The following is a 14,048-nucleotide window of genomic DNA, read 5'->3' as shown; positions in this document are numbered from 1 at the left end:
AGGGAAGCCCAAGAATACTGGAGTGGGTAGCCTATTCCTTTTCCAGGGGATCTTCCCAACCCAGGAATCGAACCAGGGTCTCCTGCATTGCAGGCAGATTCTTTACCAACTGAGCTATCAGGGAAACCCGTACCTAAGGTGACATAGCTAATTAGTGGCCGATTTGAATTCAGGTCTGTCTGACCCTAAAACCCATACCTTTGATCACATTCTATGGCCTCACCCTGCTGCCCCAACTCCCACATGGACATTTGCTAATTCCCACATGCCTTCAGTCTGGGTCTCTCCCAGGGAAGGCACCACTGTATCCTGGGTCACATTTGTGGCCGAGGCACCTTCTTGACTCCAAGGCAACTTCCAGGGTGGGGCTTGGGGGAAGTTACTGGGGAGATATTTTTGGATTGTAGAGGCTCCACCAGACCACAGAGTAGGCTCCCTGCCTGCTGGCCTGTCAGGTTGCCTCAGCCACGTGGACATGCTTGTGGCCACTGGAGTCTTGTGACAGCACCAGCACCCAGAGGAGCTTGTCTCATAGCTTGTGGTTATTGGGAAGGCTCCCTGGGGTGGAAGGGGTTAAGTCTCCCCTCCCACTAGGAAGGCTCCAAGTCAGGCCCTCTATCCCTGCCTCCTGGGCACTGACACCCACACTGGTGGCTGCTCTGCACCAGGAAGACCTGGGCCTCCAGCAAGGGCACAGCTCATGGCAAGCCTGGGTCGCTTCCTGCTGCTCTGGTCTCCGCAGGCCCTCCTCTGGGCTTGGACAAGAGGTGAATTTGGGGAAATAGAGAAAAAGAGGGCAAAGGATTGTTGGATCAAAACCTCTGGAATCCCCAGCCAGAGCAGCTCAGTCATTGAAAACCCACAGACTGCCAGGAAGAAGCTGGCTCTGGGAAGATTTATTTGCTCTGCGACTCTGCCAAGTGAGATGCCAGGTCACAGGTGGAGCCCTCCCGCAACCCGGATCAGCCCAGGGAGAAGGGTAGCCCGATGCCAGGCTGGCCGCAGAGAAGGCAACAGGAGCCAGTGATGCCAGCCTGGGGCGGGGTGTGAGCTGGTGCCCGCTGCCACAGGGCACTCATACAATGCCATCAAAACCCTGCAGACCGCACTTCTTGCCGGCCACCTGGCAGCCGAACCTCAGTGCCTCCTGCATGCTCTTCCCTGGAGAGAGGGACAAGTGGCCAGGTCAGCCGGGTCTTCGGGGCAGGGGCAGGCCCCAGCCCTGTGCCTCCTGCTGGGGTACTCACCCTGGGACAGGCTGAAGATGACCGCCGCGTTGAAGGTGTCTCCGGCCCCCAGAGTGTCCACTACGCGGGGCGGTGGGAAAGCATCGGAGTGGAGCAGCCGTCCATCAGGCCCCAGCGCGTCGGCGCCCTCCTCCGCCCAGGCACAGACCAGCGTGGCCCTGCGACACCCTCCTCTCAGCGAGCTGTTAGCCCAGCCCTGGCCCCAGCCTTGTCCCCCTCCCAGGGCAGACCCTGGATGCCAGGCTCCCTCACTGCTCACACCCGCACCGGGGCACAGCCTGGCTTCTGCGAGCTCGCTCACCCCTTCCTCACGCGGCTATACAGGCCCCTCAGGGCCTCCTTTGCTGACCGGAACCCGAAGTGCTTGGCCACATCTTTGCTGACAAACACCTGTGGGCAGTGGAAGAGAGGCTGATGGTTATCTGAGCTCTAGCCCCAGCTGTCCCATACCACCAGCCGCCTGGCATTGATATTATAACGCTGTTCCTCCAACATGGCCGCCTAAGCCCTCAGGTAGTACCCTGCCGTACCTCACGAAAGGTTTTCTCACTCGCTCAAGACATGCTGGAAAGCAGCCATGTAAGCTGTGACACAAAGTCCCAGCCTATTTGTTCTAAGATCAACGAATCTCCTCACAATTGAAAACCCAGGGTGGGTCTTGAGCGCCATCTTGGGGTGCAGTCTACCATAAGCGGGTTAAATCACGGCTCTCAGGAGGGTTTTGGTTTTGTTTGGCTTTCCTCATACAACTATGCCCTCTAAGTCTGATTTCTTCATCTTTAAAACAAAGGGCTGGGGGGTTCTAGAGCTTTCTTAACACCAGCTATGCATTAGAATCACCAAGGAGTTTTATTAAAAAATACTTCAGGCTCCACCTCTATCAACCAAATTGAAAAAAAAAAAAATGAAGGTGGGGTTCAGGCATCCACATTTTTTTAATGTGCAGCCAAGAGCCCAACCTGCTTCACAATGGTGCTAGGATTATCACCCAGATTCCATTTATGTTCCAAGCTTATATGGGCAAGTCCCCTTCCCACCCTCCCTCACCCCCTAGTGGCTCCCACCCCATAGTTGGAGGGCACCTTGGAGAATGGTGCCATCCTGTCATTTGACAAGAGGAAAAGACAGGAGGCCCATTGAGGAGAGGCTGGCCCTGTGGCTGGCTGTCCTGGCCTTGTCCAATCCCTCTGGACATACCCATGAGCCCCCTGGGGTGGAGAAATTCTACTTCTTGGCTACTCTGGAGGTCTGTGCAAGAGCCCAAAGCACAGACCTCTGTCTCTTTGCTTTGCCCCCACCTGCCAACATCACCATGTGTGAAAGGCAGGACAAGGGAATACTCAGACTCCATTTAAGAACCAGATTAAGCTGGATGTGGCTGGGAGCTGGGGGGAGTGTGTGAGGTAGGGGGTGGGTGCTGCAGGGGACACTTACCACATCTCCATAACCAAACAGCTGGTACAGCTCCTCACGTGGCTTCTCCACCTCCACAGACACCTGGATCTTGCTTTCTGGAGGCTGCCTGGCATTGTGCTGTTCTATCCGCTGTAGCATCTTCACCTGCTCTGATGCGTTCCGGCCCTGGAGCAGAGCAGGGCAGGGCAGGAAGCTCAGGACCAGCCGGGCTCATTCTTCCCTTCCCGCTGGAACTATGGGTGGTGGGGGGAGAGGAGCCAGGGCTGCTGAGCGGGAACTCATCCTAAGTCTCAGAATTCCAATGCTGTTATGGACCTTGGAGACCTTATCAACCAGCCCTCCCATTTCACAGATGAGAAGACTAAAGAATAAAAGAGACTTTCCTGGGACTTCCCTGGCAGTCTAGTGGTTAAGACTTAGCACCCCCAATGCAAGGGGCATGGGTTCAATCCCTAGTCAGGGAACTAAGGTCCCATATGCTACACAGTGTGACCAAAAAAAGAGAGAGACTTTCCTAAGGACTACAATAAATTAAATGACAAAGCTAGGACTAGAACTCAGGACTTCTCAAGATCTCCTTCCATCTAGATTCTAAGAGTTCTCTTGGAATGAAGACTCTAGTTTCCTTTATTTGGGAGCTGGGTTGGGGCCTCTCATTCCTGCCTTCCCCAGAGTTAACAGATCAGGTCTCCCACAGCCTGGCTCCTGCTGTGGGAGAGGAGGTGGGGCAGCCTGTAACACAGAAAGCACCGGACTTTGCCTAGAGCCAGCCTCCTGCTTCTGGTGCCTATATCCTGCTGTGTGATCTTGAGTACATCACTGAATCTTTCTGGGCCTCAGTTGCCCACCTGAAAACATAAATGAGGACAGAGAGGGGATGGGTTGGGTGGTGCTGGGCTCATTTATCTCTAAGGAACTCCATGGTTCGAAAACTAAGGAGGCAGAACATGCGGAGGGGCTGGAAGGTCGAGGCCCTCAAAACCCAGGTAGGGCAGGGCTTGCCTCAATGTGGATCCACTTGAACCGGGTCAGCTCAACCTTCTCAAAGTCTTTAGCGGACACATCTGGCAGGTTCCTGAGTCACAGAACAGAGAAGGCACAAGGTGAAGTCAGCCAGAGCCAGGATCTCTAACTTGTTGCTAGGGCCCCTATGCCTGGCACTGCCTGCAGCATGGCAGGAAGCTGGATCTACAGCACATGCTTCCGAGGCTCAGCCCTACCCTGTTCCAGGCTAAACTTGAGACCACTCCTTACTCCACTGAGCTCCATCCAGACAGGGAATTGGAGGCAGTTTCCTAGGGTGCCCCTTCCTGTGTTTGAGGCTGTGATATTATCTAAAGGCAAATTCATCCACTGCATGTGTTAAGTAAGCGGCCAATCCCACATGCTTTGGAGACCACATCTCCCAAAATGCTCTAAGAGCACCAGGGACTACAATTCCCAGAATTCCTCTTGCCAGCAGCCCACACAGCTCCCAGCATGCAGTGTCCCGGGAAACTACAAAGGCCACCGCCATTCTTCCCAGAGCTCGGGTCTGGTTCTACTCACTTCTGGCTGCCCCAGCAGTGTCAGCACTACTGTCCTGAGTTTGGCAGCTCCATGTTATGATCCTGAGATCAAGGTTGGTGATTGAGGATAAATTGATTTTTGGCTGACTTACGTGTGGAAACCTGGGAAGGGTCTGCCTTGATCTTCCTTAGCCAGAGACCTACACACAGCCAGTGGCCTCCCCTCCCTGTTCTGCACTGAATCCTCCCTCGATTTAACTAGCTGCCTAACTGTGTCCCTTCTGAGGTGCTTCCCCATTGGTAAACGGGGCTGACCCCTAGCCTAACAGGCCTGCTGCAGCTAGAGATAACGTGTGTGGTTATGCCTGGACCGAGGCCAGTAGGCAATAGACAGTTCTCCTTGGAGCTTCTCTCCATCCCTTCCTGTGAACAGCCATATTGTGTCCCTGATCAAAGTTGCTACAGAGTGTTGCTCAATGGGCAGATGACTAAGCATTGCCCAATATGAAGATTGCCTCTAGGATGTATGCCTACCCACTCATTCGTTGGGACACAAAGAGCCCAGGGCCACTGGTTACAAATCTTGTCCTAGAATGACTGCCCCTCCCCCAGGCCCAGTGGTTATGCTGGGCAATAGGGTCAGCCGGAACCCCAGGGCAGTTGGGCTTGGGCCATCTCAGCCCTAACAGAGTACCTGGCACACACACACACACTAGGTTCTCAGGAAACTAAACCTCTGAGATTCTTCAGGAGGGAATCTGGGAGAGATAAGTCTCTCCCTGGCAGCCTGTGACCCTAAAATGACCTCCCCCCCCGCCCCGCGCCACCAGGTAAGCAAATCATCAGATGGCCCTTATCTGCTGACCCAATGTCCCTCTTCCCTCTTTCAGCAATGGCTGTGGATGGTATGTGGCATTTGGTCTAGCCTTATTATGCTGGACCCTTGGGAGTGGCTCATCTTTTTTGAATACCCAAACCCCAGCTCCTGGTGCCATGCTGCAGGCTGGCAACCCTGGAAACTCCAGTGTGCCCCCTTCAGGGATCAAGATGGTTTGAATCACATCTCCCATCCCCCTGCCCTCAGAACGACTTACCCACCCCCACACCCAGGCTTCTGATTGGCTAATTATGGAGGAATCACATCATAAATTACGTTTTGTATAGGTCTGCCTGCCTCTCCTTGGTGTTGACCAAAGCTAAGTCACCAGGCAGAGCAAAGCTCACCCCTTCCCACCTCACTTGTCCCCTAATTGAAAACAATTCAAAAATCACTGAACAGTATGGCATAGGGACAATTTTTGGTACAAAGAGGGAGGCCACGAAGGGCAGGCAACTGGGATGCCTGCGTGGCAGGTGAGGAGGCTGATTGGTGGGCTATGGCGGGCCAGGCCAGGGGGCCTTACGTGTCGTAGAGTACAATGGTACGGGAGCCATTGGAGTTGTTGATGATGCAACAAGAGCACGGGGTCTCCCCTCTGCTCTGCCAGGCCACCTGAGACACGTCCACGCCCCGCTGCCTGAAGTCAGCCACCAGGAAGCTTGGTGGGGGGAGCCCGAGCCAAGGGAAGGGCAAGGAGACACAGATTAGAGACTCCAAGTGGCCCGGGCCTTCCAGACCTTCCAGTGGGGAGCGGCGCTTCCACTAGGGAGCACACAGGCCTTGGAGAGGAGGGTCCTGCTCTGGGGGCTGAGTGATGGTGGCGGCAGCAGCTGGCAGGGTGCAGACAGGTGTACAAACCTGTAGGCATGTAGGATGGTGCGGCTACCGCTGGCCTCGCTGATGATGACTGTGGAGATGGGGACGGAGCCCGTGGTCTGAAAGACCATGTAGCGGAGGTCCACAGAATAGCGGCGAAGGTCGTCCAGGACAAAACTGCCAGGGCGGAGTAACCCGGGGAGGCGCAGTTCGGCGGGGGGTTGGGGATTAGAGGGTAGGTGGTGGGGCCACCAGGGGCCCTGGGGTGCAAGTGGAGAGGCTAGGAAGGGACTGGGGTTCGTCACAGGCTTAGGGGGGTAGGAGAGGTGGGAGAGCATGGCCAGAGCTCAGGGAGGAAAACCCTCACGGACATTCTTTTAGATCCTGACTGACCCTGGCCTTCAGTCTGATTCAAGCAGGAAAGATTTCGCTAGATGGGGTGGATTTTGGGACTGAGGATATGTACCCTGTTTGAACCAAGCAGGTGAGGGCACTGTGGCCTGCACCGTGCAAGACAAGGCAGTATTAATAATTACAAGGTGATACTTTGTCCCCCAGAATTCCAATTAAGCTATTTCAAATCCTAAAAGATGATGCTGTGAAAGTGCTGCACTCAATATGCCAGGAAATCTGGAAAACTCAGCAGTGGCCACAGGACTGGAAAAGGTCAGTTTTCATTCCAATCCCAAAGAAAGGCAATGCCAAAGAATGCTCAAACTACCACATGATTGCACTCATCTCACACGGTAGCAAAGTAATGCTCAAAATTCTCCAAGCCAGGCTTCAACAGTATGTGAACCGTGAAATTCCAGATGTTTAAGCTGAATTTAGAAAAGGCAGAGGAACCAGAATTGCCAACATCCGCTGGATCATGGAAAAAGCAAGAGAGTTCCAGAAAAACATCTATTTCTGCTTTATTGACTATGCCAAAGCCTTTGACTGTGTGGATCAAAATAAACTGTGGAAAATTCTGAAAGAGATGGGAATACCAGACCACCTGACCTGCCTCTTGAGAAATCTGTATGCAGGTCAGGAAGCAACAGTTAGAACTGGACATGGAACAACAGACTGGTTCCAAACAAGAAAAGGAGTATGTCAAGGCTGTATATTGTCACCCTGCTTATTTAACTTCTATGCAGAGTACATCATGAGAAACGCTGGACTGGAAGAAACACAAGCTGGAATCAAGATTGCCAGAAGGAATATCAGTAACCTCAGATACACAGATGACACCACACTTACGGCAGAAAGTGAAGAACTCTTGATGAAAGTGAAAGAGGAGGAGAGTGAAAAAGTTGGCTTAAAACTCAACATTCAGAAAACAAAGATCACAGCGTCCAGTCCCATCACTTTATGGCAAATAGACAAGAAACAATGGAAACAGTGAGAGACTTTATTTTTGGGGGCACCAAAATCACTGCAGATGGTGACTGCAGCCATGAAATGAAGAGACACTTGCTCCTTGGAAGAAAAACTATGACCAACCTCCTGCTGCTACTGCTGCTAAGTCGCTTCAGTTGTGTCCAACTCTGTGCGACTCCATAGACGGCAGCCCACCAGGCTCCCCCGTCCCTGGGAGTCTCCAGGCAAGAACACTGGAGTGGGTTGCCATTTCCTTCTCCAATGCATGAAAGTGAAAAGTGAAAGTGAAGTCGCTCAGCCGTGTCCGACTCTTAGCGACCCCATGGACTGTAGCCCACCAGGCTCCTCCATCCATGGGATTTTCCAGGCAAGAGTACTCAGTGGGGTGCCATTGCCTTCTCCTATGACCAACCTAGACAGCATATTAAAAAGCAGAGACATTACTTTATCAACAAAGGACTGTCTAGTCAAAGCTATGATTTTTCCAGTAGTCACGTATGGATGTGAGAGTTGGACTATAAAGAAAGCTGAGTGCCAAAGAATGGATGCTTCTGAACTGTGGTGTGGGAGAAGACTCTTTCGAGTCCCTTGGACTTCAAGGAGATCCAACCAGTCCATCCTAAAGGAAATCAGTCATGAATATTCACTGGAAGGACTGATGCTGAAGCTAAAACTCCAATACTTTGGCCACATAATGTGAAGAACCAACTCATTTGAAAAGACCCTGATGCTGGGAAAGATTGAAGGTGGGAGGAGAAGGGGACGACAGAGGATGAGATGGTTGGATGGCATCACCAACACAATGGACATGAGCTCGAGTAGGCTCCGGGGGTTGGTGATGGAGAGGGAGGCCTGGCATGCTTCAGTCCGTGGGTCACAAAGAGTCAGACACGACTGAGCAACTGAACTGAACTTTGTCCCCTGGTTCCCTCTGCCTGCCCATCCCCCGGTACTCCTCTCTTGGAAGTCCTTCCTGTCCTCATGTGATTCCTCTCATTCCACACCTGCCTTCATGATGCCCAGCCAGGAGGTGGTGCTGCCTTGGTGGGGGCCGGGGGGCCCACTCACTGCCCTCACCTTCCACGATGGTGAGCCCACCCAGTGCCTGAGGTCCCTCAGTATGGGTCCAGAACTCCTGCTCAGAATCCCCTCTGATCAGAACGAGGTGTGGGGGCAGTCCCTCAGGAAGACTGCACCAGCAAAACAAGGAGACCACCCCGCCCCTCCCAGCTCTTTGGAAATGCAGAGTCCTGTCACCAGGAGCTGGCAACTACACCCAGTGGTGCAGCCACCATCCTGGCCTTTCTCACTATGACTGGACCCCACTTTCAGCAACACCCAAGCTGGAAAATACAGATTGGTATAAAGGTACCACATCAGGGCATCATTCTTTGTCTTACACCTTAAGGATCCTTTAAACAGTAGCTTTCCCAGGTGGCTTAGATGGTAAAGAATCTGCCTGCCATGCAGGAGACCCAGGTTTGATCCCTGGGTGGGGAAGATCCCCTGGAGAAGGGCATGGCAACTCACTCCAGTATTCTTGCCTGGAGAATCCCATGGACAGAGGAGCCTGGGGGACTACCATCTGTGGGATTGCAGAATTGAACGTGACTGAGTGACTGACACTTTTCTACTGCATGGATGGAATATAGGATTTGGTTTGCCACATACCTTTTAGTCCCCACAGTGCCAGGGACACGGGAGGTGCTCACACAGTGTTTGCTGAGCATGTGGGGAGAATTTGGAATGGCACACTTATCAGCATGACTGCTACTCAAAGTAGGGCTGGTCTCGCTCTAGCTGGGAGGAAAGGCAGCTGCTGAAGAGGGTTGGCAAGTGAGCAGCTGTTGGCTCTGGGTCCCTCTGTCCCACCCCAGAGGGCAGGCTCTAGCCCCATTATTTGCTCCATGCCGGTTCCTAGGGAAGGGAACCTGGCTGCAACTTGGGGCTGGGCTCTAACAGCGTTCAAAGGGCTGTGCTTTCCAGGCCAACAACCTGGCAGCCTGCCCCTGTGCCCACAGTGGGCAAAGTGTGGGCCTCACCTCCTGATAAGCGCTTGCTGAGTTGGCAGTGCCAGGGGTCAAAGAGCTCTTGGGTCCCTACAGCAGCCAACACAGAGCAAGTGCATGGGCCACTATGGGTGGCAGCCTTCTGGCCAATGGAAGCATGGGTCTGGGCCCATTTTTAGCACGTGGCATCAGGGTGTCCTTGGGCAGGGAGCTCTCGCTGCTTCAGTGAACATCAGGGACACAAACACTGGCCCTGCCCCCTCAGTTAAGAAAGAAACCGTGGGCCTGGACCCTGGGACCACGGATGCAGGACATCCTGGAGGGAGGGTGGGTACAGCACATCCCTAACCGCCTTCTGCCACAAGCACAGGCAGGACAAGGGACGTGAGAAGGGCAAAGTCATATCCACCGCAGAGAGTCTGTTGGAAGCAAGGAAGGAGAAGGTGGGAAGCTGAAGCAGGCTCCAGGGAGTGGCCAAGGAAACAGGCTGTGAAAATGAAACCTTGACAAGAGCAACATTAATGACTGAGCAGCAGATAAGCCACACCAGGGAAAGTCTGGGATGCTGGTCCTCCACTCCCCACCGCCCCCCGCACCACCACCCATTTCTAGAGGTCACAAACCATTTCTCAGAGACTGCCCAAGGCTGTCCAAAACTAGCCAAGGCTTCCTTCTGCCCCCACCCTGAGGGCCGCCCTTCCCTGCTCCCACCACTCACTCAGCAACGTGGCCCCGGGCCAGCGAGCCCATGAAGGCGCAGGGGGCTCCAAGCAGGGAGAGGACAGTGCAGGAGTTGGATGCATTGCCTCCGCGTTGCCATCTCTGGGACAAGCACCTGCAAAACACAAGGAGGGTCCCTGCAGCTCCAGCAGACTGAGCCCTGGGTAGGGCCCCCAGAATGAAAAAGCCAGGAGGTCCCCCTCAGAAAGCATCCGGGCCAGCCTTAGGCTCAGCGAAGGGAAGAGGCTCAGGTGAGGACGAGATCTGTTCCCCAGCCCAGGCTAAATTCAAGCTCACAGTGATTAATATCTGTCTCCCAATATTCTTATGACATCAGGAAAGCACTCCCTCGGTGTCACCACAGTTTGAGGGTTCCACTGACTCTAGGTTACCTCCTCCTCTGTAACAGTGACCCAGTTCCCCACCTTCCCCCTCCTCCCATCAAGCCTCCTCCTTGAGAGCTGCCTCTTCCCAAAGGTGGCAAATCTACTGCTGCTCCTATCTTAGGAGAGGCCATTTCAGTAACAATTTAGACTAAAATGATTAAGACAAGAAGCAAACCTGGACACTGTGATCATTTAAGAAGGTGGGGTGGGGGCGTTGCATGGTAACTTTTACTTGTCAAAAGTTAAACAGACTGTTGAGTGAAGACAAGTGTTTCTCCATCTTTGTTTTTCTTTTTTTCAGCTTTATTGTGATGTTATTAATATATAACATTCTGTACATTTAAGGTGAAGAGAGGGATGATTTGATGTATGTATATACTGTGAAATGATTACTACAATAAGGTTAGTTAACACATCCATGCCAGCACATAGTTGCCTTTTATTTTCCTTTGTTTTTCTCCATCTTTACTGAAAATCTAGCAAAAGGAAACGAAGTCAGGATACACCTGATGGGGCTGTCATCATCAACAAAAATGATAACACACATATACAGTCAAATCACTGGAACAATTTTTCATTTGTGTTCCAATAATACTGTGAGGTAAACAGTGCAGGCTGTTGTTTCTATTCTTCCAGTTTCAAAAAGGATAACAATAATAACTCGGTAGCTTACCATAAGGGGGACAAGCACCAAAGAACCACTGATTAAGAGAAATAAATGAAGGAGAATTTTTAGACTAAGGTATATTTGTACACAAAACTTAACACTGAAGTTCCCTTTAGCCTTTGGAAAAGGGGGCCATGATCCCATGAGAAAAGGATACTAATCTGTAAAGGATCCAACATTTCTCAAGCTATGAGCTTTAGAGAAATTTTCATGCTGCGAAGAGAGGAGAAGCCTGGAGGGACTGAACTTGCTCAGAATCACACCAACAGTTAAGGACAATGCTGATACCAGAATGCAGGTCTCCTGATCCCAAACCACTCCAAATGCTTTGTATTTTTGACTGGGTCCCAGCCTGAGAAGGTTTCAGAGAAAGGGGCTATAGCTTTACTCTGTGGAAACCCTTCAAAGTCACACGGACGCCCAACTTTCTGTGCAGAAACGCTCTGCTGAGCGTGAAGATGCTTTCTGGAAGGGCCTTTATGCTTGGACTCTGAGAGGCCAGGCCATTCCTCAGGGCCCTGGCCGAGTTCCAGGTAGCACCTCCTGAGAGTTCTCCACTGCCCAGGGAGAGAGCCTGGGACAGGAGGGGCTGAGACGCTAGGAAGGCCTGGGTTCCCACTCAGGTCTGCCCATCTGGGAGGCACAACAGAGTCCAGGAGCTGGGCTGGGTGGGATGGGCGCATGGGAGAGAGGCCCTGAAGACAAGCAGACTGCTCCACAAAGGAGCAGAACCATGGGTCTGGGGGATGGGGAGGCACCCCCTGAAGGGCAGGGGGCGTGGAGGACATGGGAAGGGTCTCTTCAGAGAGGCACCTTGCTTAGTGCCCATCTTCGGAACCGGCCCCCATCAGGGGGACTAGTAGGTTCTGGTCCCAGCCTCCTGACAAGCAAGCTCGAAGGGACTGGGACTCAGCTCTAGTGAAGCAGGCACTCTAGGTTCCCCTGAGGTCCCCCACAGTTCATGGAGAACCTGTAGCCCTAGAATTCACTGTTCTCCTGAGAGTAAGCCTATCCCTCACTGTGAACCAAGTCCTGGGGCCGACTTGACCTTGGCAGGTGGGTGAGGTACATATAGCAGCACACCCTTGTGCCCAGCCCCCACTGTGCCTTCACCCTTTGCTGGAGGCTCTAACGTCTGGCAAACAAACAGCCCAAAGCAAAGGGTCACCTCCATGAGATGGGCAGCAACAAAGGAACAGGGAGCACCTGAGAGGGTAGAGGGCTGGAGACCTAGAATTAGGACACGTGGGTTTTACTACTGTCCTGCCACTCATTAGCTATGTGGCCCCTTACAAAAACTGTCTCATTTCTCCAAATCCTTAGCTTCCTCATCTATAAAGACAGAACAGGACCGATCCTTACATGTTTCCCATGGGCTGCTGTGAGGAAAGCATGTAATAATGCCTGTGATAGTGCTGTATGGATCCAAGGCCTGAAGAACTCCCGGCGCTCTCCCTCAGTGAGCCTCATGGTTACTGGCACTGCAGCATCTTCCCAAGCTCAGTCTTGAACTCGCCTTTTATCCAGTTCTTGGCTCTGACAACTGAGAGCCAAGAAGCAATTCTTCTCTGTATTCTAAGCACTAGACTACCCCAAGAGAAAGTCACAGATTCCACTGCACTGGAGTGTCTTGGGATGACGTGTAATGGTGCAGTTCTTATCAAGAGTAAATACAGAAACCAACAAATGACTCTTCAACTTCCACCAGACAACCATGAAGGATGTTTTCCATTATGTTGTTCACTGAGTACTGTAAAAAGGACTTCTGGTAAGCTCCTTTTGGAATTCAGCACAAGGAAAAAGTCTGTATGGCTTATGAACCAGCTGGACCATAACTCATAGCATCTCCAAATTTGCCTGCAGCGCCAGCAAGCCCTGAGATACGATGAAGCTCAAAGACCATGGTTTTCAATGTTTTTGAACAGTCTAACTGCACGTACTTCTTATTGTAAGCTACCTCAAAAACACTTTAAAAGAAACAGATGAGATCTATAAGTGGTAAATAAATTAGAAGTAAATGCTGGTGATAGGCACGTGCACAGGTCTTGTTAAAAAGGAAGGCACTGCTTTTGCACCTTCCTAGCTGTGTGCCCTTCAGTTAAGTCACTGTGTCTCTCAGGGTCTCTACTTGCTTAGTCTACTTGGTAAAATGGGGATAATGATGTCTGACAGGTCCCAGGGTTGGAAATGGGAAGTGGAGAACACAATGCTATCCAAAGCCTGGAACTTAATACTAAAGGCCTCAATTCTTTCCCCAGGTCCCGGGCAGAGGGCATGAGACACGGGCTCCCAAGGCGACTTTCACAACCTCGCTGCGGGGCCCCGGCTTTGCATCCCTGCAGTCTTGGCCGCATGGCACAACGCGGGGCTGCAGCGGCCCCTGGGGTTACCAAGGGGCCCGGGCGCCCCTACCTGCTGTCCGTGTCCTCCTCTGGGTATTTGTCCATCACATTGATGATGTCCAGCACCACTAGCCCCACGCACAGAATCTGTTTCTCTTCCATGAAGCTGCTCCCGGAGCTTTCTGCCTGGCTGACGGGGTTCCTCCCTGGTTCTGCCTCCTATCCGGGTGAATGGTGTCCCGGCTCCCAGAGTCTGGCTCCTCCTCCGCGTTCGGAACTCCTCCTCCAGGGAGCCTCCGGCGGCGGCGAGGGGTGCCGTGGGGTGCAGGGGACGGAGCCGGGCCCTTGCTCCCCACGACCACCCACTCCAGAGGACCTGGGAGCGCAGACCCCAAGGTCTCGGTACCCGGCCTCTCCTTGGCAGTCTGCGTGGCCCAGGAGATGGCTACGTCTTCCACTTCTTGCCCTCAGTTTCCTCACTTGTCAGATGGACTCGGAGCTGATGCAAAGCTCTCTAAAGCGTAGCTAGGCAACCTCCTGAACGCCAAGAGAAAGTACAGCAGAAAAGCATCCCGTGAGCCGCCCGCTCCCGCACCAGCCAATCTCTCTCCGGACTCCAAGCCCGCGGGGTTGAGTCGGGCCTCGCAGCTGCGGCCTGACCCGCAAGCATCCCCAGCCGCGGCTCGCGCTGTCCC

At 52.9% G+C, this 14,048-nt stretch overlaps 1 protein-coding gene and 1 long non-coding RNA gene across 14 annotated transcripts in view; one reads left to right on the top strand and one right to left on the bottom strand.

Annotated features, from left to right (window-relative positions):
* KHK (ketohexokinase) overlaps window positions 1-14,048 on the bottom strand; it is a 17,038-nt gene extending 2,990 nt beyond the window's left edge. The window contains exons 1-9 of one of the 13 annotated variants that reach the window (XR_015136565.1): window positions 13,424-14,048; window positions 9,957-10,073; window positions 5,910-6,044; window positions 5,575-5,709; window positions 3,666-3,738; window positions 2,682-2,896; window positions 1,549-1,637; window positions 1,248-1,405; window positions 882-1,161 (exon numbers count right to left, since the gene is read on the bottom strand). Coding sequence is in view for 12 of the 13 variants with exons in the window: in XM_086325988.1 (XP_086182114.1) it covers window positions 1,076-1,161; window positions 1,248-1,405; window positions 1,549-1,637; window positions 2,682-2,828; window positions 3,666-3,738; window positions 5,575-5,709; window positions 5,910-6,044; window positions 9,957-10,073; window positions 13,424-13,515 (1,032 nt within the window). In the remaining variant the exon portion in view is untranslated. Of the gene's footprint in view, window positions 1-881; window positions 1,162-1,247; window positions 1,406-1,548; window positions 1,638-2,681; window positions 2,897-3,665; window positions 3,739-5,574; window positions 5,710-5,909; window positions 6,045-9,956; window positions 10,074-12,373 lie in introns of those variants that run through there. The other 12 variants (XM_086325989.1, XM_086325988.1, XM_086325991.1 and 9 more) reach the window with 12 other exon arrangements.
* On the top strand, window positions 4,147-13,040 carry LOC147362881 (uncharacterized). Its single transcript, XR_015136567.1, has 2 exons — window positions 4,147-4,284; window positions 12,335-13,040. It is a non-coding gene; the product is annotated as an uncharacterized LOC147362881 (long non-coding RNA).

Source organism: Bos grunniens, chromosome 11, assembly GCF_055505025.1.
Source record: "Bos grunniens cultivar Pamir isolate PY7600 chromosome 11, Bosgru_T2T1.0, whole genome shotgun sequence".
In the NCBI taxonomy this organism is placed as follows: domain Eukaryota; kingdom Metazoa; phylum Chordata; class Mammalia; order Artiodactyla; family Bovidae; genus Bos; species Bos grunniens.
The sequence above is the reverse complement of the archived record's forward strand: the minus strand, read 5'-3'. Positions and strand labels throughout refer to the sequence as shown.